Raw genomic sequence first — 24,312 nt, 5'->3', positions numbered from 1 at the left:
TTTTGCAGCCTTAACACCTGGGGCTCGTTGGGCCTGAACCCTGAGAGAACGGCCTCGGCAACAGAAACCCGCTACGCTGTGTTGGTCATGTCGCTATGGTAACGTCGATAGCCGGGACAAACGCGGGGAAGGGCTTGACAGGTTGGAAGTCATTCTTTCGATTTGACGATTTGACAGGAATTAATGTGGGGTGTGGCTGAATTCTTGTCAATTCTAGGGAAAGCGAGACCACAGTGTCTCAGCCGCTCACATCAAAACAGGATGCAAAATGAAAAGTGAAGCAATACAATACAAATATAAAAAAGAAAATGGCAACTTCTGGAAAAATGGAAAATATACCATTAATCACAGTTTTTACTGTACACAATAAAAAAATGGCAATATACTAAACCTAATTAGGGCTGTGCGGCTGGCCAAAATCTTCTATCCCGATATAGGTCTTTTCAAATCTTAATAACCATGTATATCCTTATCGTCCTTATCGTCCTTATCATCCTTATCGTCCTTATCATCCTTATCGTCCTTATCGTCCACGCACTTGAAAAGGTTGTAAACAAAGGATTTTTTTTTTTTCTTTTCCGTGTGAAGCTCTGTGCGCCGTAATGCGTCCGTGGCCGTGTTTGTTTACATGTAAAGCACCGTGTAAAGCGCCGTGTAAAGCGCCGTGTAAAGCGCCGTGTAAAGCGCCGTGTAAAGCGCCGTGTAAAGCGCCGTGTAAAGCGCCGTGTAAAGCGCCGTGTAAAGCGCCGTGTAAAGCGCCGTGTAAAGCACCATGTAAAGCACCATGCAAAGCACAGTGTAAAGCACCATGTAAAACACAATGTAAAGCACCAGGTAAAGCACCGTGTAAAACACAGTGTAAAGCACCGTGTAAGGCACCATGACGCCAAATGACGGAAAATGTTCCCATGAAGCAGTTCTGCCGCTCATTTGTGAGGTGGGGATAGAAAGAGTATAAAGAAATATATACAGTATACGATAGTCATTTTTCTATTGTCTTATTGCACAGCACCTCACCCTGATGATAAACAACAAATACAACCTAAAGAAAAATATATAAATAAATATTTAAACCAATAAATAAAAATTAAAAAAGACCTAAAAATACAATGTACGGTGCTGTGCAATATTTTAGGCTTATACTATCAGGTAACTTTAGGACGGAGTGAATTGGCATTGCAGATGATCCAGCCAATCCAGCTAAACTTGGTGTAATACCGAAAAATAAGGTTGCGTAGAAAAATCCTGTTTTTCTAAGATTTAGGCACTTCAGTGGACACCTTGAAACGGAGATGACTCCTGTCGCGTTGTGGTTTTATTGTACAGATCAACAGGTTTACGTCTAGTTCACAGTACGACTCACCCCGCTGAGCTCCCCACACAGTTCACACCCCGGGACCAACCGGGAGTGGAATGAAGAACAGATCCCTTCAAAGAAAATGAGTTGACTTGTTTCCTGGGTTCTTTTTTTTTACCACCGTATAAACATTTTCCCAACTTTCAGACTGTGTGTGCTGATAAGGACGGAGGAGAGCGTTTGAAGCTGCAGCGAAATGGGTGTAAAGCAAGTTACTGGCCAAGAAAAAGAACTGATTCCCAGAAGGAGAACTGGAAGCTTTAATGTCAGTAGAACGTACAAATACCCAGAGGCAGAATGACTCGAGTAAAAGTAAAAGTACCGCCTTGACGTTTAAGTAAACAGTGTTGAAGTACTTGCTCTTCAGTGACCTGTGCCCTGATGTAACAGAACCTGTAATACTTCATACCGGGGATTTGTTTTCTGCGGCTTCTGATTTGAATTTTACAAAAAAATAAAAAATACAGGTGGTGTCACAGTAATTGACAAGGATATGGAGCTGAATTCATAATTAATGAAGCGGTAAAACAAATCCAGCCTCTCATTCTGAAATATATAAATATAGATCCAGTTTTTAGTGTCAGTAGAGTGCAAAGCACAGATATTTCATTTGAAATGTAGTGGAGTAAAGGTCTGAATGTACCTGGAGAAAATGTGCTGAAGTACAGTCATAAAGTAAAGTACTTGTACTCCATTACTTTGCACCACTGCCTCTTGTAGGTTATTGCATCTGGTGCCAGACTCTGGCTAGAATATAAACGGAGCCTCCTTGGATGTGGCTTCAGTTTACAGATTGTGAGCGGCTCGTTCTGACTTAATGTTTAATTATGGCGTTGTGGTTTTACCGCCTGTTGAAAGACACAAACAGAGCGTCACGCCGATGGAGGGTGGTGAGCAACAAATTAGACAAACTTATTTTGGGAGTGAGAAGAACAAATTAGAGGCCGACAGCCCCCCCGCCACACACACACACACACACACACACACACACACACACACACACACACACACACACACACACACACACACACACACACACACACACACACACACACACACACACACACACACATATACCATACTCGAAGAAAAGCCCCAGATGGAGATTCCAGAGTCTGGCTGTCTGCGCTGCCATCCCATAATTGAACATAACCCCATTCTGTCCATTCTGACTGGTTCCAGATCAGCAGTAAACGCAGGAACACGGTGGAACTCCGATCATTCCACTCACAGACGTCCAAACGGACCCGTGGGAGCCGAAATGAAGTTAGTGTTTCACCAGCCAAGTACAAACAAAAAACTGTTTGTGCAACAAATAATTCATATTTCATAACTTTTATATGACCTCCACTGGTATTCCAAGCTATATTGCACCGACACAAATCACATTTATTTTGGAGGGGGCTTGGTTTGGGTTTGTGAAGCTTCAATACATCTTTTCACCAGGTACTACCAAAATACTTGAGTAAAAGTACTTTTTACTTGAAGTACTCACTCTTCGCCTCTCATGTTGGTGTCGTGATGGAGTTATATTTCCATATTATATTTCCAATTCTTAAGTGGGATCTCCCCAGTAGACCCCTACCCTGAGGTAGTATATATATATATATATATATAGTATAAAGAGTAGAATATTTTGTTGACAGGGTACTTTCTCCAGTCTACAGAGGACCAGTCGCAGCAACACACAGGTATCGAACCAGTTTAAAGTGGGAGCCTCCCTGGAGCTCAGGTGAACCTCGGGGCCAGGTCCAGGGTCAGGTCAAAGGTCTTCTTCTCCATGTTTACTGCGAGTGGAGCCCGCAGCCATGGCCCCGCTCCTCAGCCTCCATCTCTATCCTCTAGAGCAGTGGTTCTCAACGTATGGTCCAGGGTCCCTCCCAGAGGTCCCAGAGGTCCCAGAGAGTCCCCTGCTAAACGATTTCTCGTTACTGTTTCCCTTCTGGGACGTCAGCTCCGTTAGAGAATGTCCAGCTGGACCGTTTGGGGTCCTGGTTTCACCGTTATCGCCCCGATCAAAATATTGATCTCTGATTGGTTTCCCCAGAGACTAAATCTGATCAAATGGAAGGGTCCGTGGCCTAATGAGGATCAAACTAAGGATCCTCCATGAGAAGTTTGAGCGCGGGGCGGCCGCGAGCGGTCGTCTTTGAGGGCGACTTTGAGGAAGATGAGGGAAGTGGGTCATGTGACGACAGGTGACCCCGTTAAGCAGAGCACACACACGCACGCACGCGCACACACACACACACACACACACACAGGGGATGTGAATGAGCGTGCTATCCACCACACTTTGCCAGAGGCGAGGAGGCAGGAAGAGAGAGAAGACGGGAGATGGAGGCTCATTATTCTCCCACTGAGAAGGAGATGCTTCCTGTGGCTCAGCACAGAGCGTGACGCTGCCACGGCGCTGCCACGGCGCTGCCACGGCGCTGCCACGCCGCTGCCACGCCGCTGCCACGCCGCTGCCACGCCGCTGCCACGCCGCTGCCTGGGAAATGGAGGAATACACACTGCGTAATAAGAACCAGAAATAACAGAGGGAGCGACGGAGGCACAGAGCAGCCATGAGACGACAGAAGGGGAAACGTAACCGTGCCGTGTCATCACAGAGGCTCCGCCCCGCCGCGGGCGGCAGATGACCCGGACGTCGCCAGACGGCGCCTCCTCCCTCGGCGCAAGGATTTGTTTTTGGTCGGGTCAGGCCTCGGGCGCGGAGAGGGCACTTAAGAAGGGCGTGGCAGAGCCCTTCCATTGTGAAATAACAGATATGTATTTATAATGTATTTACCACGGGTGCACGGCGCGCCAGGGTGGTTTTTACTTCCCACCAGAGAGGTCTTGGGAGTTATAATCTGCTGTGGAAGCACGCAGCGATGTGTGGAAAATGGGCCGGATCTGGGTTTAAGGGTGGAGGTTTGGTTTGGGTGAAGTTTGGTTTTGGGTTTTTTTAAATAATCATGATGACTCCGACCGTTTCTTAAAAACAAAAAGCCATCTTGGCCGTGTCACGTTTTACGTTGTCAAACCTGCACTGTTGGACTTTGACGGACGTAGCACATTCCATTCACGTTGCTCTGTCTCTGAAAGCCTCTGGACAACAGGCTGAGGCTCCACCCTCCTGTTCTGGTCTTTTTAAATACTCCACCCGCACGAGAGGTTGATTTTAAATGGGAAAAAGTCAAATTCAAGCACTTTCACTTCACTTTAAGGATCCTCTGGGAACCGCGTTTCATATCGTGGATGATCAGTATTAAGATTAAAATTATATTATTGCAAAAGTCGAACAAGCTCAAACTGCTAAATAACAACAGCACAAATTCCTAAATATTTAATCTGAGAAGAGGAACGGTGAAAGAAAAAGAAAGAAGTGCGGAGTGGAAACCAGGGAATCCATCCCTCCGTGGTTCAGTCGATCATGATAATGATGATGATGAGAAACAGGAAGATTTAAACTTCAGTTGCCAGAAGTTTATTTTTCCATTATTGAAGACCAAATGTTAAACCGTGTTTCATGATGCTGAAAAAAGTCAAATACTGTTCATGTTTCTGTGGATTTGGATGAATATCATGAATATTCCATGTGCCGAGAAATCCAAATTATTCATGTTCCGGGGTTGAGCACCTCAGCGGCAACATGGACGTTTGGATTTTTAATGGAGTGGGACTGAGACCTGGTGGTTTCTACAACCTCCTCGGGCTGGCGAGAGGTGTGTGTGTGTGGGTGTGTGTGTGTCTGCACGTGTGTGTTTGTGTGTGTGTGTGTGTGTGTGTGTGTGTGTGTGTGTGTGTGCGTGTATGCGTGTGTGTGTGTGCATGTATGTGTGTGCGTGTGTGTGCGTGTGTGTGCGTGTCCTTGTGTGTGTTTGTGTGTGTGTGTGTGTGTGTGTGCGTGTATGCTTTTGTGTGTGTGTGTGCGTGTGCTTGTGTGTGTTTGTGTGTGTGTGTGTGTGTGTGTGTGTGTGTGTGTGTGTGTGTGTGTGTGTGTGTGTATGTGTGTGTGTGTACAGTTTTGAGTCTGTGTGCCAGACTTTCCTCCTCAATCCACAAAAGGAAGGCCAAAACATAACATCGCCATGCCCCCCACACACACACACACACACACACACACACACACACACACACACACACACACACACACACACACACACACACACACACACACACACACACACCATCCTCCTACGCCCTTGGGTGGTGCCAGCAGAGAGTTAGTTGATGAGGTGTAGGAACTGGATGTGTTGGGAGGAGGAAACAGGAAGCAGGAGAGGGGGCGTCCGGTACAGTACAGTGTGTACACCATGTAGAGTGTACGTACAACAGTGTGGTGCAGCTCCTCCACCTCTGACACCGTGCCCTGGTGGTTTTGAAAGCGATGGGGCTGGAGCATCAGAACACCTGGAGACTAATTGAGACAAAGAACAGAAAAAAGGAAATGGTTTCAAAGTAATTTCACATCTTTTATGTTCTATATCCATTTAAAACAAAGAATTCAGCTAAAGCATTCGGGGGAGTAGGAGAAACAAGCAATGGAAGGCGGTGGAATGACCTTTAACCCCTCAGAAGCTCCACACTGGCCACGGGTCCCTCACGGCGCCTGAGGAATTGGAGAAATGATCCCATATTTAACGTTTTGTTGACGTTGGGAGTTCCTCGGGTTCGGGCTTTTTGTCCCAGGGTCGGAGGTCAAGTTTGGCTCAATCTTTCCCTTAAGGCTTAAGTTTCCTCTCAAGGACACGTTGACGTTTTGGGGGCGGTTCCTGTTCGGTGTTTCTCTCCGTTCATTTCGTGCGCGGGTCGATATCCTTCCACTGCCGGAGACGCCTGGGGGCCCTGGAAGCGGAGGGCCCAGGCCAACGCAGCTCATGACTCTGTAACAGCCGGCGTTAATGGACCCGACAGAGAGGTCATGGTCAGGGGGAAGGCAGCGTCCGTGCCGCGGCTGTCTCCAGTGAAATCGACTCAGCCGAATTGAGTCGGGCGGAGCAGTGGTTCTCAACGTGGGGTCTGGGGACCCCAACCCCCCAGGGGCCCTTCCTCAGGGGGGCAGCAAAATGATTAATCGTCGAACTTCCCCGTTGTTTAATTTCTCGAGACGTCGGCGGTCCTCCAGACGCTTTGGATCCTGGTTGCACCGTCACCTCCACGGCACAGACTCCGGATCAGATTGAACGATGAGGATCTGATCAGATCAGTAGGGTCAACGGCCCGATGGGGATCGAACCGGGCGTCCTGGACGTCCAGGAGTTTCATCTTCAGTTTGAGCAACAATGTCATATTTGGCCAATTTGGACATTTACCGCACAAGGTTATAATTTCAGTAATAGTAATATAACCCTTTCATGTTTTTCTTTTTTGAATTATGTTTTTTTGGGGTTTTCTGTGCCCATTTCTACGTTTTTATGGGACCTTCTTCTCCCAGGGGCTGGAACACCAGCTGGGTTCCAGATGTGCTGGTGCTGGTGCTGGTGCCGGTGCCGGTGCCGGTGCCGGTGCTGGTGGTTTCAGACGCTCTGGATCCAAACCACATGTTTACAGAAGCTTTCCAGGAACACTGTCCAGGGGAGATCAACATTTGAAAACAAAAAAAGGGGATGACTTTGCCCCGGGGATGTGGACCACACGTAGCCGGCTGGCTAGCGGGGGAGTCTCCTATGGGAGTGGGTGGAGGTTCCTCATCCACCCGTCACTCTGAGCCAGGGCCACGCTTTTGATTATTGCGATTGATCTTTGTCGTCAAAGGGTTGACTTGATGTCTGAGGGAGTAGTTGACGGTGTTTTTTCTTGAGAAATTCACGGTTTATCTCTCTGCAGTTGCCTCCAGGTCTCTCTCTCTCTCTCTCTCTCTCTCCCTCTGTCTGTCTGTCTCTCTCTCTGTCTGTCTCTCTTTAGGGTTCAAGGCTTTCTTTGCTCCCGGCTTTACGCCCATTTTCTCTGCTGTTTTTCTATCGGCTTCACCCTTCTCCGCTTTCTCTCCCTCTGTCTCTCTCTCCACCTGTCTGCCTCTCTATCTATCCATCTGTAAATCTGCTTGTCTGTCTCCCTGTCCCTTAGCCTGTCTGTCTTTCGGAGTGCGTCTCCCTCTCAGTTCGCGGTGTAGAATAATCCCGGATCGTGGCTCCATCTGGACCTGTCGTGCTGCCATGTGTCTCCCTGCGCTCCGTCCAGCCCTGGGCGGCCATCTGCGCTGCTCCGTCAGGAGGTCGCTGCTCTGGGGCCAGTGCTGCAGGGCAGAGGCTCCATGCAGCCACCCACATGTCCAGTCATCCGTCCTCCCATCCATCCACCCATCCACCCACCCACCCACCCCCCAGCCCAAACGTCCACCCATTTATCCATCCATCCATTAATTATTTCATCCACTCATCAATCCACCCACTCACACGTCCATCCGTCCATCCGTCCATCCATCCGTTCATCCACCCATCCAGATATCATTCATCCATTCCTCCATCCATCCAGACATCATCCATCCATCCATCCATCCATCCATCCATCCAGATATCATTCACCCGTCCATCCAGACATCCATCCATCCATCATCTGACCAGACATCATCCATCCATCCATCCAGACATCCATCCATCCATCATCTGACCAGACATCATTCATCCATCCATCCAGACATCATTCATCCATCCATCCAGACATCTTCCATCCATCCATCCAGACATCCAGATATAATTCATTCATTCATCCATCCATCCATCCATCATCTATCCATCCAGATATAATTCATTCATCCATCCAGATATCATTCACCCGTCATCCATCCATCCATCAGCTGACCAGACATCATTCATCCATCCATCCAGACATCATTCATCCATCCATCCAGACATCATTCATCCATCCATCCAGACATCATTCATCCATCCATCCAGACATCATCCATCTATCCATTCAGACATCTTTCATCTACCCATCCAGACATCCAGATATAATTCATTCATTCATCCATCCATCCAGACATCACCCATCTATCCATCCAGACATCATTCATCCATCCATCCATCATCCACCCATCCATCCATCCAGACATCATTCATTCATCCATCCATCTATACATCTAGTCTCCCATCCATCTGTTCTCCCATCCACCCATCAATCCACTCAGCTATCTATTATATCTCTCCTTCCATTCTTATATCCGTCCATCCATCTGTCCGTCTATCTATCTATGTCTATCAGTCATTCTCTGTCTCTGTCTGCCTGTCTGTCTGTCTATCTTTTTAATCTGTCTGTCTGTCTATCTATAAATCCATTAATACCAAATCCATCTATCTTTCTATCCATCCACCGTTCTTTCAGACATCCATCCATCCACCCTGAGGTCTAAACTCCAGAGCACATCTCCTAAAAAGGCTCGTCTGACTCATTTGCTCTTACATCACGTTACATAAATCCACTAAATGACGTAATGTGTCTTGGACGTCTCCTTCCATCTCTGCCTCTCCCTCTCTCCCCCGGCTCTGTCTCTCCGTTCTGGAAGGAAGGGAGGATTAAAGGAGGTGTAGAGCGTGTGTGGGAAGGCCGGTCAGTGGGCAGCTCTGTTCAGTTCCCAGGATGCCTTGCTTCCACACCAGCTGGGCATGGGAAGCTGCCCGCCTCGCAAATCCAGCCGAGGGCGTTTAGTGAAGTGGTGTTCAGTTCACCACTTCATTGTCCAGACGACACAAACAATGGTAAATAAAAACAAAACAATGAATTGGTGAAATAAATGGTTTTAGGGGTGCTCTTTGGGAAGTTTATACATTTAAATCCTGAACATTAAAATACTTTTTAATCCTCAAAGTCCTTAAAGTCTGGTGTCACATGCTTATCAAAATAAAAGTTCATATATGGAGATTACCAGGCGAATCCACCATTTTATCTTTTATCCATTACCTGACAAAATCATATGAGATTATTATATTATTTTTCATTATATTATTTTATTTGTCATAAAAAAACATTACACAACATAAAAATGTCCATTATTTGTTGTTAATGTGCTTTCATAGGCATAGGAATGTGATGTTGATTAATGAGGCTTTGGCTACAATCTCTTTAAGGTGTGTGTGTGTTTGTTTTGTCAGTGTGTGTGTGTGTGTGTGTGTGTGTTTGTTTTGTCAGTGTGTGTGTGTGTGTGTGTGTGTGTGTGTGTGTGTGTGTGTCACAAGGACCTCCCTGGCTGGTGGTTGATCAGCTGTGTCCGACCTTTTGCTGTCGACAGTCTCGCACGCACACACGCACGCACGCACGCACACACACACACACACACACACACACACACACACACACACACACACACACACACTGTGGGAATGTCTCGTCTTAATAGTTTACCCAGTATGTCAGTGTGCAGGACAGGTGACGTCACGTCGTTGGGAGTTTTCTCCACTGTTTCCTGCTCCACCGTCCTGTGGGTGTGGTACACATTAACCAACCCAGAGAAACATTCACTACACCCCGAGGAATGGCTGACACATTACCTGCCGGGACCGCCCGGTGCTCTGCGCTCTGCCAGTCCGACGATCCACGAGAAGCGTCGAAGAGCTGCTTCCTGGCCCAGGCGCCATCCGAGCATTTAAACCTCCACGTCCAGTGGATCCACTCCGCTCGGTCGGCTTGCGGCGCTGGGAGCTCGCTGGAAGGGTTAAGTGCTTCAGGAGATCAGGCTCCGTGACCGAGAGAGCATCCCAGTGTTCCAGACCAGAAGAACATTTTGCTCTGCGTCTCTCTCCCGGTTCTATTTCTTGTTCTGTTTCACATTTGCGACAGCCAGAGAAGTCCATGCGCAGCACCGCTTGTGGTGACCGATGCCGTCACGCTATGTAGAGCTATGTCCTAAAACTGTGTCGGTTTAAACCAGGTTGCATAATAGAAAAGAAAGAACATATTACATTTTACACAAGTGGAGGTGGTTTATTTATATCTCTTTGCAATGCATGGTGAGATGGATGGATGGATGGATGGATAGATGGATAGACAGATGATAGATAGATAGATAGATAGATAGATAGATAGATAGATAGATAGATAGATAGATAGACAGATGATAGATAGATAGATAGATAGATAGATAGATAGATAGACCGATTTTCAAATTGCAAGTTGGTCTCTGGTCCCGTTGATGCAGTTTGAAGACGTTCTGCACCCGCCCTCTAGGGGGCCACAGTGAGACTCACTTCCGATTTGATTTATCATCGTCCACCAGCGCTCCACCCTGCACCTGCTGTGGTGGAGCAGGGTGGAGCGGCCTGAACAACACAGTTTCCCACACACACACACAGCTGCTCACGGTTACGACAGGTTGTTTCTCCAGCTGCAGGTTTGATTTGTTGGCCCCGGTAACTGAGATGAAGGGTGCTCAATATGGCCGAAATATCCGATCACATTGTTTTCATCCCATTTTGTGTTTGTTGTCATTGTCTTGTTCAATACTGCTGCATTCTGAAATTGTGAGATGTTTTTGATTGAACTCAGTACACAGGATGTAATGTCATCACCATGGTACTGTTAAGGCATTTTTAAGTCCAATCAAATAATTAAAATACCTTTAAATTCCTCCACACTCCTTGACTCCTGCCCCCTGAAAAACACGGCTGAATTAAAGTGATAAAATCAAACCTGCACGGCTTTGTTTTATCAGAAACCTAAATAATACTCAGATCGTTGGATACATTTACAAATGAATTAAACTTTACCAGACTGTACTAACTGTGTAGTGGGAACTCAGGTGTGAGCAGAGAGAGAGGGAGGGAGAGAGGGAGGGAGAAGGAGATTCTTTCCTCGTGCTCTGCTTTGATTTAATGTGTAGTGTGTCGTGTATAGAATTGGAGTTGTGAGATTTCACCAATTCAAATCTAAAATGGAATCATATCAGAAGGTGTTTCCTCATTTGTTTGTGTTGTATGGAATCGCACGATGAAAAAAAAGCTCAAAAGGTTGGAGTTTTGTACAAAGCAAACAGCGTGTGTGTGACCATTGCTTCTTCTATTGAAAGCTTGTGGTGGTGGTGGGGTTTGAAGGTGGAGGGAACGCCTGCCTCTGCATCTCCCTCAAGTCCCTCTGGGTGCTCTACTTCAGCTGTGCTTTGGGAACCTGAGGTGTTGACTGAAGTTCTTTTGGGGGAGTCTACTGGTGTCTGTGTGTGTGTGTGTGTGTGTGTGTGTGTGTGTGTGTGTGTGTGTGTGTGGGGTGGGGTGGGGTGGGGTTAGGGGTGGGTGGGGTGTGGGTGGGGGTTCCTCTTGTGTGGTCGCGACGGTTTTCCCAGAAGTGACGCGGTCCGCTTGTCGTCAGCGCTGTGAAAACAGTTCTGAGCGCAGTGCAGGGCTGACATTCCTCCCGTTACCGCGGCGACCTGCGGGGCGGGGCGGGGCACATTCCTCCGAATCCCCTAAAACGCAGAGAGAGTGGGGGGGGGGGGGGGGGGGCGGCGGGGGTCCAGGAGGTGACGTAGGAGGTTTGGAACAGGGGAGCGCAGGATGGAAGGAGCCATTCCCCCCCGACTCGGTTTCAATCTCTCAAGGTCGAACGCCAGGACGTTGGCGTCGACTCGGCTCCGGTCGCTGCCTCCGCCGCGGTCCTGCCGGGTGTCGCTCACTGCCGTTAGGGGCCGAGTCACAGAACCTGACAAACGTGGGTTCGTCACGAGGTGCGTTGACGGGTGAAGGAGCCAAAAAGCCAAATCCTCATCGCTCATGTGGTCGGATCTGGAGATTATTTTCCTCTGGGCATCCGCCGCCCAGGGCTTTGGGGAAGCAGGTGGAGCCGGTTCCGTTCCGTTTTTTCGTGGCCGCACTCGACAGTATTTACAGTATTCTCAGTTGGGCCCTTTCGGCCGACAAAGCCCGGGCCCCCCCCCCCCCCCCCCCCCCTGCCCCTTTAAGACGCTGCCTTCCAGTCCTGTGGGGCCACGTTGTGAAAAACCTTCCCAGGGTCTCTGAAAACCAACTCCCAGAAGCCTCTTCATTTTTGGGAATGCCCCGGAATGCCGTACGCCGTGGCGGAGCTCCGAGGCCCCCGGCTCTGGGGGGGGGACTCCTTTCCATTGAACTTCGCCTCCACGAGTTAAAAGCAGTGACTCTCTCGTGCACTCGTCACGGGGGGCACATCGTGCACGGGGGACGTTGCGGAGTGAATGGAGCCTGCGGGGGCCACCGCGGGGGGGCCACCACGGGGCCCGTGCTGCCGTGAGGACACGGATGGTTCCACTGAAGTGCACCTCGCTAGGTGCGCTCGGATGCCATTGTCTCGGTGCCCAGACCACCGTGACGGTTCCCCCCTGTGAAGCAGGCACGGGAGGCGGGGCGAGTCCATTCAGTCAGTCAGTCAGTCAGTCAGTCATCCCAGCCGGCGGCAGGGCGCACGTTCGCTCTCCCGCGCCAACATTCGTTGCTTCCCTGGCGTAGGAACGCACAAGCTCACTGAGGAGCTGTGCTCTGAGGAATGCGGGTTCCAGGTGGTTGGGAGGAAGTGGAGTGCTCTATCTCCTCCGCTCCTGGTTCATTTCCTCGGCCCCACGCCGGGCGGAGGGGAGCCAGGGTGGAGACGGAGAGATGGGGGCCCGTGCTGGGGCCGGCTCCTCTTCTTGGTTTTGTTTATTTATTTATTTATTTCTTTTCTGTCTGTGTTGCTGAACTGCCACGCGCACGGCGCTCCTTTCAACGCCCTCATTACACTTTAATTGAGCAAGGCACCCGAGGGCTGGGGACTTTGTGTCTCGTTCACACGGAGTCCAAACACCACGGCACACTTTCTTAAAGTCGCTCGCTGGGTGCCGCAGACGGCGCAAATGGATCCGTTTGGTCCAAAGTACAGAAGCTTTCTCACAGTTTGGCATCTGGTCCTCGCAGGAAGCTCTGTGAGAAGCAAACACTTTGCAATACGCTCGCATCGGTCAAAATGGCCCCTGCAAATCGGTGGCTACTATAAAAGTGCCGCTGAATTAGAGGGTGTCCAGGCGCATGACCAAGAGTCCTGTAATTGGTTTGAGATTGAAATGAGCCCAGCTGCGCTGAAAACACAAGGCCTTGGAACCCCACGTCACAAATGCTCCAGAGCCCATTTCTTTTGGCTGATTAATGGATGAAGGTGGTTATGCCGTGTGTGTGTGTGTGTGTGTGTGTGTGTGTGTGTGTGTGTGTGTGTGTGTGTGTGTGTGTGTGTGTGTGTGTGTGTGTGTGTGTGTGTGTGTGTGTGTGTGCGTGCGGCTTCCCACCCGGTGCAGCACCATGTGTGCTGCAGCTGCACGGCGGATGTCGGGAGCGGATCGGCCCCGAACACAAACAGGAAGCAGGAGATGTCGGCGGCAGCGGCGCGAGAGGAGAGCGGACGGGGCTGCGTCGCATTGGGATCCCCTCCGTTCCTTTTCAGCTGCCCAAAAGACACGCAGAGTTTGTCTAATGGCGCGAGCTGAAATCACCCGTGTCGTTCTTCTTCGGTCCAAGGACAGAGTTTCTACCTTTCTAAACGTCTTTGCTTTGCAGAAAGGAATTAGAGGCAGGAGATGAAAAGGATGAAAAGATTCACAGATCACTGCCTTTCTCACAGCTCTGAGTTGAGTTGCGTTCACGCGCGGTCGGGTTTGTCTGCATGCGGGTGTGTGTGTGTGTGTGTGTGTGTGTGTGTGTGTGTGTGTGTGTGTGTGTGTGTGCACGTCGGTATATTCCTCTCTTTTCTGTGGGTTTGTTTGTGTTTGCGTTTCGCCTGAAAGGTTAAGAATGAGAGATCTTTCTGAGATTCCAGACAGTCTGGAAGATAAACAAAACAAAACAAAACAAAACAAAACTCAGAAGTTCAGCAGCTCCACAAGCCGCAGGTGGTGGAGCTGCAGGAGTCCCCTCCGCAGTGGGGTCCCTGATGGAGCGTCTCCCCGCTCGCTGACCTGGCTCCTCCGTCTCGGCGTCTCCGTGCGGAGCCGGCGCCGGCGCTTGGGCCTCGTGGCTACGCCTCGGGTGTCCCACCGAGAATCGACGCTCTTTTCTCATTTCATGTGGTTTGTTGTTATTGTGAGTTGTTCATCCGCTGGAGCAGCTGTGCGGGGAAGGGGGAGGGGGGTGGAGGTCTGCTGCCGCTCATTAAATAGGACCCCCGCCCACCCAGGTGTAATAACCATTAAAACGTATAGACAGTATATCCCCTTCCTCCACTGTAATGGGTTATTTTAGCTGACCGTGAGCATTTGATAAAATCGCTAGCTCTCACATCATGTGTTTCAAACTCAAAGGGGATTTTAAAGCAATATTAGAAATGTTGCAATGAATAAAATGTGAATTGCTGCTCCAATCAATTAGGTTGAGGGAAATTAGCTTTCTTGCTGAATTTGTATGTTCTATGTTCAATGCAACAGTGTGTGTGTGTGTGTGTGTGTGTGTGTGTGTGTGTGTGTGTGTGTGTTTGTGTCTCTGCATCTCTTATTTCTGTTTCTCTGTGAGTCTTCCTATATCCTCTCATGGCATTTTTGTGAGTGCATCTCTTCCGATTCTCTCTTTGTCTATCTGCATCCGACGGCGTGCACTTACACGTGCGTGTGCTCGTTCACCACTCTGTGTGTGTGTGTTTGAGCGCGCGTGCTTGTGTGTGTGTGTGTGTGTGTGTGAGAGCGTGCACGCCCCCACAGCAGGTCGGTGGGGAGCAACGAGATGGATGTTCAGTCAGCCGCCGCAGCGCCCCTCTTCCTCTGTAATTACCAGAGCAGCGGAGGCCTCTTCATCTGCTCTGTGTGTATGTGTGTGTGCGTGTGTGCACGTGTGTGTGCGTGTGTTTATGTTCACATCACTGTGTATGCATTTCTATAAGCCACTGCTGCCTGGCAGAACATCCCAGCTTGCACATTCAGGAGCTGTACTGTCTATAAAGCACAGAAGCTGGTATTACCCATGATGCATCGCTCCCCCGGGGGCTTGCTGCCTGGGTCAGCAGCAGGTTGCAGCACGGTGTATATAATAGAAATATACGGTGCCGTAGTTCTTCAAGGAATTATATTTCACAGAATTTCTGCAACTCCTTTCCAAAGCATGTTTCTGTGCTTTTTACTCTGCTGTTCCTCGCTGTCGCTCCTGAAGCCGTTACCTTAGTGCCGCCACCCCCACAGTTTTATCTTTTGCTCTTTTATTATCCTCAGTTTATGGCCTTGGAGCTCTTTGTGTGTCCCATTATCCCACACCACCTCCTTCAGCACTGTGCAGATACAGTTCTGTGGTTGTGTGCCGGGTCCAAGGGTGAACAGAAGAAAAAATATATTTATTAAATAGAATTGGCTTCTGGCCCGAGGCCGAAACAACAAAGAGGCTGAAAACGAAATCAACCCAATGCCATTGTTGATGTTAAAGTAGCAACAGAGCAACTTTTTTGCTTGTACTCCTCAGGATGAAGTTAATGTTGATGACACAGTGTCGTGTCTATAGAATAATGACACCATGCTTTAGATTGGTTCCCTGTAAACCTCCATATCACTCTGCATTCAGATGGACACCGTGTACCAACTCCCGGGAAAAAGATGGATTTACGGCAGCGCGTCACAGGAAGCGCGTCAACCAATGAGCAACCATTAGAGGAAATGACCGACGGTGGAGCACTTTACCCCAAGTAGATCATAAACCCTTGATCATAAACACCCCCTATTGTGCTTTTATCCAGGAACAACAGCAGCTCCCCCGTTTACTTGTATTTGTTTACAGGCCGGTCCCGCCCGTTCCAACATGGTGGCGACGTTGACTTATTGCAGCGATGAGCCCAAGAGTGTCAATGTGGTGTCTACGTATACACCAATCAGCCACGACCACAAAACTACCACTAATAACGATAATATTGCGTCGCTCCCCCTTGTGCCACCAGAACAGCTGTGAGGTGGAGGCATGGACTCCACCAGACTCTGAAGGTGTGCTGTGGAATCTGGTACCAAGACGTTAGCAGCAGATCCTTTAAGTCCTGGAAGTTGGAGGTGGGGCCCCCCATGGATCAGGCTTGTTGTTCCAGCACATCCCACAGATGCTCCATCGGATCGGACCCTCACCCCGCCCATCCACATGATGTAGAAGAAAAGGTGATTCATCAGACCGGGCCACGTTGCAGACCAGTTGTGATGCTCACGTGTCCATTGTAGGTGCATTCAGGGGTGGACAGGGGTCAGCATGGACACCCTGAGCGCTCCCATTCGCAGCAAGCTGCCATGCACTGTGTGTTCTGATACCTTTCTATCATAGCACCATTCACTTTTTCACTTTGTGCTACAGTTGTTCTTCTGCGGGATCAACCCAGACGGCCTGGACTTGGCTCCCCACGTGCATCAATGAGCCCATGATCCTGTCGCCGGTTCACCGGTCGTACTTCCTTGGAGCACTTTTGGTAGGTAGTAACCACTGCACAGAGGGAACAGCCCACAAGACCTGTGCTTGTGGAGACGCTCTGACTCAGTCGTCCAGCATCACAATGTGCTCCTTGTCAAAGTGGCTCAGATCCTTACGCTGCTTCAACATCAACTTCAACAACTCACTCTTGACTTGCTGCAGAATATAATGATAAAACACTATATATATATAAAATAATATTTAACACTATATATATATATATATATATATATATATATATATATAATACATCCAAGCCCTTGACAGGCCATTGGAACCAGATGATCATTGTTATTCACTTCACCTGGTTTAATGTTGTGGCTGATCGGTGTATTTATCTATGATTGCATAGCCAAAATAGATCAAATTTAACTATGACTACTACTACAAATTTACCTCCAGTGAACGTGCTTCTTTCTTCTCTTATTTCCAAAGTGGTGTTGATCATTTACACGGAGCGCTCTGAGTGATCGTAAAGTGATCTGGTTGTCTATTGCACCTTTAATTTGCGTGTTGTTGTAAATATGTAGGAATTGTTGATTTTATGTCTGTGTAACGAATGAGCCTTTCTAGAGTGAAAACTTCCTCAAATACTACTTATCAAACAAAATGTTTTAATTTGTTTCTTATGAATGAGTTTGGCATCCAGTTATTTCAACAGCCTGAAATTATATTATAGCTAATCAACTCAACTAAATAAATAACAATTAAAATGTGGTAAAAAACAAAGATAACCCTATTTTTATCATTATTGAGCAAAACATGAGTTACATTACATTGCATTGATCAGACGCTTTTATCCAAAGCGACTTACAATTATTCAAACACCGACGGACGCAGCCATCAGGAGCAATGAGGGGTTAAGTGTCTTGCTCAAGGACACTACAGCATGCTAGCAGGAGGAGCCTGGGATCCAACCAGCAACCTTTAGATGACTAGACCACCAGCTCTACCTCCTGAGATACCATCCCCCTTATCTAAGTTAGAGTTTAAGTAGAGTTAAATGTGTGGGTTTAATATATAACAAAACAATGACATAAACACTAAAACACTGAATATCGTAACAAAAAGAACACAACCAGAGACTAATAAATCAATATGTAGGTAAATAAATGTGTAATATCACAGTTAACCTGTTATAATATTTCAGTATAGATATGTTGTATATTTTTGTATTTTTCTAATTCCACTTCAATTCATTTTTAAAGGTTTAAAGACAGATGTGGAACGACAGTAAACAAATAAATACAATTCAATAAACTATATTTCAAACGAAAAAAGATCAATATCGATCCAGTGCATCCCGGGGCGGTGGGCGACGTCATGACGTCACGTCCTACGTAGTGACACCCGGAAGCGAGGAGCGGCGCAGTGGGCAGTGTTTACATGATTTAAAAACGATGAATCCACCGGTGATCGGCTGCACTAACTTCGTTTCCACCACGAAGGGTAAGAAAACTCACCCAGCGGCTTTATGTGCTTCACTAATAATGTTCATCGTTCATTGTTATGATCTGTGCTTGTTGCGTCAGCGGCTAATGCTAACGACACCTGCGAGCCAGGCTTGCCGGTGTGTTCGCAGTTTACCTTTTTCATTCAGAAACTGAAAAGGAAACAAACGAACCGTCCTGATACCGTATAAAACAGAAAGGCTGTAGTTCATACCTGTCCGTCAGATTAAACAGCAACGCAACGTAAGCACTTGGATTGCTGAGGAATCTCTTTTTTTGCGGCGTTCAAGATGATTTGGAAACTCGCAATAATGAACGTCCAAGCAGGACAGCTTCACTGGAGGAAGCTTGTGTCATTCAAGATGTTTGCCATTGTTTAATTTGTAAACCAGAGTTTAGCAATCAACCCAAGTTGTACCTTGGTCAGGTAGCCAGTGTTCATGGCCTTGACTGTTATCTAACCCAGCTCCTGGGAACATTGCTAATATACATAATGAATGTAGTTGGCTAAAGTTCCTGATTCAGATCTTTTACTTTAATTTACCCTGATTGAAACTGAAAACCACCCCAACTAAGCTAAGATTCTAAGTTGGTGTAAAAGGGAGAGCAGAGATCAGAAAGCAAAGAGCACAACATATAGAATGAATGACTATCGATCAAAAACCTCACTGTGTGCGCTCGATGGTGTCCCTGCCCGCACAGGGAAACGCAAGGCCGAGCGCTCAGTAAACTGGACGGAGGAGGAAACTCGGGTGCTGCTGTGCACGTGGAGTGCAGAGCGCATCCAGAGGAGCCTGGCGGAGAATCACAGGAACCGCTGCGTCTTCAAGCAGCTGTCGGCCCGCATGAGCGAGCTGGGTTTCTGCCGGAGTCCGCGCCAGTGCCAGCTCCGGGTGAAGACGCTGAAGGCCAACTATGTTCGAGCCAAGCTGCAGAGGAGCGTCGACAGCTCGCAGCCCTGCAGCTTCAGGTACTTTGAGGAGATGGATGCGGTGTTGGGGAGGAGGACATCACAGGAGGGCTTTTGGGCCCGCCATGTTGGCGCATTTGAACGAACAGGGAATGTAAGGCCTAATTCCCACTCTAGGACCGAGGCAGCAGGCCTCCATTTTGAGTTCTCGGAAGGCTCTGCGAACCGGCATCTCATTTCTTCAGAAGGGAACCAAGGCCTTCAGTCATGGAGGCCGGACGTTGAGGTGAAGGTGGAGGAGCAGGAGGTTTCTACAGCTGATTATGAAGCTGACAGTGACACAGGATTCTCACCAACTCTGCCGGACCGACAACACAACGTTTTCCTGGAGCCAGAGATCCATCGTGGACCAGGTAGGATATGAAATGTTTTATTTATCTTGGGAATTATTCAGGACCCTCTGACTCTAATTGTGGGGAGGTGTCTTCAAAATGAAACCTACAATGTGCATGTTTCAGCCACTAGAAGCCACACTTAATGCCAAGTCTGACTTCAATTCTGTGCGTCCCTGAGAGCTCGCCATCTTATTCGAGCTCTTTCGATGTGGATTCCTCCAGTTTTGGTCCTTTCTTTGTCTGCCAGTCATTTACACAACAAACAAAGCAGAAAGCGAGAGTCTTGCAGTAGCAGGGAGAAAGAAGAAAGGAGCTCTTCATTCTGCCACTTCAAGGCTCTCGCTTTCTGGGTCCTATCACTACTTCAGATAGCAGTCCGGTATCCAGAGAGTTGTTAAGTTTTAATGTTTTGAGATACGTCATGTTATCCAAAAATATGAATGATACAACCTTTACACTTCCCATGTCCTAACTGGTATGTCCTCATGCTCACCTGGCTCCTCCCTGGTGCTGTAGGTACTCCGGTGGAAAATACCCTCTGCCCTCCTTCACCACCTCCTCCTTCACCACCTCCTCCTCCTCCCCCTACACAACCTACTGCCCACAGCCTCCCTTCCTCCCCAAGCCCCAGCCCGGGCCCAGGACCCTACCCAACCTCCAGCCAGCCTAACAACCAGTCCCCCTCTATGGATCCGATGCTCCGGCACCTGCTGGGCTGCTTCCAGCGCCTGGTGGCGGAGACGCGGGGCCTCCTGGTGGAGTTGGAGGGCCAGCGCCAGGAACAGGCCCGTCTGCACCAAGACCTACTGGGCCGCTGGCTGGAGTTGGAGGAGCGCAGGCAGAGGGAGATGGCCGACAGGGAGGAGAGGAGGGAGAGGGAGATGGCCGACAGGGAGGAGCGCCGGCAGAGGGAGATGGCCGACAGGGAGGAGCGCAGGGAGAGGGCTCGCATGGAGCACGAGCTGAAGGTGCTGGAGCTGCTTAGCGGCGCGACCCAGCAGAGGGCGATGCTGAGCGGGCCCGACCGAACCGCCACGGGTGGAAACCAGTCTGACCACCGGCAGAGCTGATGAGAAGACCAGTCTGTAGGGGAAGCGAATTCTGGTGGTGTTGCTCCTTCTCTGAAGGGAGACAGAGCGCCTGCATCCCCAACCGCCCCCTGAGTGCCAAACACCGTCCGTGAGAACCGCCACCGTGACGGTTCGGTCGCAGGTTGGGTGAGCCAAAGTGAACAAGGGTGACTGGACTTTCTGAACAGAGACTCGCTCGCTGTTTATTTCCGGGCGATTGGCTGTAAAATCTTTTAAATGAGTCGAGTTGAAGAAAATCCTGACACAGCGATTCTCTCAATACTGGATCCACTGAAAATGTTCTGATGCTTATCACTCCGATTGACTCCCAGCGAGTGGGGAACTGAGGAGTTTTCCTTTAAAATTCAGTGTAAATAAACAAACAAAAAACAATTGAAAGCCAGTCAGCAACGATAGTCAAGGGGTGTTCGAGGCACCGGGTGACGATTTACTTAAATATGAAATGCTGATTTAATTAAATATGGCAATAAGCTTTTTAATTGTTTGTCATTTGGACATGCTTGTGTAATCAGTGGATAAAACCTAATTGTCTGAAACTAATATGGCCGAGTGCATATCAGCCCACGCTCACTAGAGGCAGCGCCATCAAAATGACACCTCCGGTTTTATTACTGAGCTATTTTAATATTGTTGTTATTAAAAACAATAAGCTGCGAATACAGCGGCATCGGGCCGATGGCGTACGGTGTCAACAGGAGAGGTTCCTAAAGCTGGTGGTGTTTGCAGATCCTCCACCCAACCTTCTCCCTCTCCACCTCTAATACCCCTTTTCCACTGCACCAAAAACCCGGTAACACCCGCCAACATCCAGCATTTGTCACCGGTGGGAAAGGTAAAACCAGAGTTTCAGTCCCGGGCCAAATGACCCTGCAATAGACACGATTTTAATCGGCTCCGCATCCGATCCGCTCTGGTGTGAGCAGGACCCCCGTGTCGCCTCGCTCATTTTGGCCAATTTACCGACACGGTGCAATGTGCGTAAATATGCAGCAATATCCGTGTGTCATTCCATCGCATCCCATTTAGAATCCAAAATCGGAAGCAAAAAACTTTTTCCTGGCAGGGGGATCGTGAAAGGTTTTGAGTGTGGGGACCGCTCCAAGGGGACCACAGAGGAGAGCCCCGCCCTCACTCCAGCACCGCTCCATCCGCTCTCTGAACCGGAGGAGCATCTCTGGTTCAGACGGAACGAAAGGAGCAGAGTTTTGCTGGTTGACGAGACCTTCTTCTTTTGACGGGTTTCAGTTTTATGTCGTTTGTTTTTCCCCAATCACACTGGAAACATGACACGCCCCTTTTCCGGCCAACTTGACACACCAGAAATAAAATAAAAACGTAATGACTCCTGCCGATGGGAGGGCTCTATTTTAAGGGAGCTTACCCCAGTTTTAAACCCGCTCATTTGGGTGTAAAATAAGGTATAATGGAGATCTCGGGGTTGGTTTGGGACAAAGTGAATGGCTTTCTAAACTACATGAGCTCTGCCTCGCATTCAGTCCTGTGGAAATGGATCCGTCCGCCGTTACGGCTGCAGTGGAATGTCCTGAACCTCACTAGGCTGTGGAGAACGCTCTGGTTTCCACTTCCCAAACACATCACAGCTCCGTATCCTCCAGCGAGGGGCTTCCTCCTCCTCAGGGTCAAAGTTTAAACCGGCAGATGGAACAAGGTCTTAAAACGCAGCCTAACCTGTTGAATTTTAGAAACCCATATACAAACCACACATAACGCCTTTTATTTTAATGTATGGATTATTTAACCAAACCATTTGCTAAATCTGTGAATTACAGAGTGAGCTATTAGTGACACGAGAGCCTTTGAACAACAGTTCTATCTTTTTTGGTACAAAACATTTCGCTCGCCATTGTGTTTTTTGGAGAAACTCCGCCTCTGTGTTGCAATGTCGAGAAAAAGGAATATGAACTCTATCTAAAACCACTGTTATCTCATTACTTTGTGCACTTTTTTTGTTTTTTTTACAAATGAATAAATATTTTGAATGGTTGAAAAAGGTTGGAGACTTCCCTTTTCCAGCGCATCCCCGCAGTGTGGCCGTATGGGTTTTATCTTGTTAGCCCTTTCAGAGAGGGGCCTTTATCTGTAATGTGTAAATCATGGGATGATATCCTAAAGCCAGCAGTCAAGCTATCCGTCTGAGGTCTTTTCACCACGAGATCTGGATTAGGATCTATAGTCTTTGTTAATCTGCACTAATACCAGTTTACATAACACCCCAGAACCAAGCAACGGCCAATGGTGTTTTATAGAGGTTTTCAAAAAGGGTTTTTAGTTTTTAAAGAAGGTGTGTGTGTGTGTGTGTGTGCGTGTGTGTGTGTGTGAGACCAGGGTGGAAAATGTATTTCATTGGTTGGAAGTTTGTCCAAGTGATCATGGTTATGTCATGAAAGGCATGAAATATTCCAGCCAGTAGCATTACAGTAATTATGTTGGCTTGTTTATAAAGAAAATCTAAATATTATATATCTTACATGTGTAATTTGAAACATATATTTTATGAACAAAAAGGAGATTTTGATAAACTGAATTATTTTATTTTTATTTTCTTTGGTGCAAAACCCTTCTCAGCAGCAGTTATCACATTAAATGATTGAGACAGTTCACGTTCGCACTGCTTTGTTAGTTCAGACGTCTGAAAAAGCCGCACGTGACAGGTTGTAATAAATCCTGGTTGAGTGTGTGCGCGCTGGATCCTTTCAAACAGCTCCATGACGTCCACCCATGTGGTGCATGGTGTCTGCAGCACGCACTGGGCTGGAATGTGTACTGATGTGGTGTCAACACCACCCACCCGCGGTCTAAATGACACCAAAGCGCCTTGGCAAGTCCTCCGTGCCGGTAGCCGTCGGGCTCCACAACCAAAGCTTGACCCCCCTATGAGAACTTTAAGACCTGCACCGTCTGTTATTTACTGTCACTCCAACCACTGAATCCTGCAGGGACTCTGCTGCAACTACACATGGACTCATATACTTATTTATGTAAATATAATATATTATATTTAATGATAGACAAAGATTGATAGACGGACTATTATTGATAGACTGTACGTATGTATGCTTATTCACTCAGCCCATTCACTCAGCCCAGTGTTTTATTTTATTTGTATTTATTTTTTCTTGTTTATATCTTTATTCTCATTACCTTGGTTCAGTTCTGGACTCCTACTGTTTCCTGTTCCTCTCCAGAGTTTCATCCTCATCGCTGTTGCGGCCATGGCCCCTGAATTTCCCTCAGAGGATTAATGAAGGTTTATCTAATCTTATCTTATTTTATCTGAATCAGCAACAGTGACTTCAGACGCGTGGCTTTTACATTATTGATAATGACATTATAAGGTCAAACATATTGGAATATCTCCAGCAGAGCTGCCCTGCCACTATCAATGTTCACAGACAGGCTTCGTCACCTCCTGTTTTTATCTGGAATCGAGTCTCTTTGCTTTTCTCTGATCCATGTTTTTTCATACAGATCTTTTTTTTTTTTTTTTATGTTGTGCCATGTGTACAGCAGGCGTTTAAAGTTTTATTTTCTCTTCCCTGCAACACATTGAGTTTCACTTTACCCGCCTGATGAGAAGGAGGAGGGAGGAGGGAGGAGGGAGGAGGGAGAGGGAGGAGGGGGGGGGGTGAAAGCGAAAGAGAGAGAGAGAGAGGGGGGGGGGGTGTGAAAGCGAGAGGGGTGAGGCAGCGTCCTGCTCTCTGATTGGCTGCTGACTCCCCTCGCACTGAAGACCTGAGGCTTTCCGCGCG

General features: G+C 48.1%; 1 protein-coding gene across 1 annotated transcript; it reads left to right on the top strand.

Moving 5' to 3' along the window:
* Positions 1–18,033: 18,033 nt before the first annotated feature.
* On the top strand, positions 18,034–20,521 carry LOC307232661 (uncharacterized protein; the record flags this gene model as incomplete). The annotated part of the gene is made up of 3 exons (XM_080003762.1): positions 18,034–18,144; positions 18,849–19,469; positions 19,968–20,521. Exons 1-3 carry the CDS (start codon positions 18,096–18,098, stop codon positions 20,519–20,521), a joined length of 1,224 nt encoding a protein of 407 aa, XP_079859888.1. The 5' UTR covers positions 18,034–18,095.
* Between the last annotated feature and the right edge of the window lie 3,791 nt (positions 20,522–24,312).

Source organism: Zeus faber (assembly GCF_960531495.2).
Source record: "Zeus faber genome assembly, chromosome: 7".
Lineage (NCBI taxonomy): Eukaryota > Metazoa > Chordata > Actinopteri > Zeiformes > Zeidae > Zeus > Zeus faber.
Note: the sequence above shows the minus strand (reverse complement) of the source record. Positions and strands in the feature narration are given on the sequence as shown.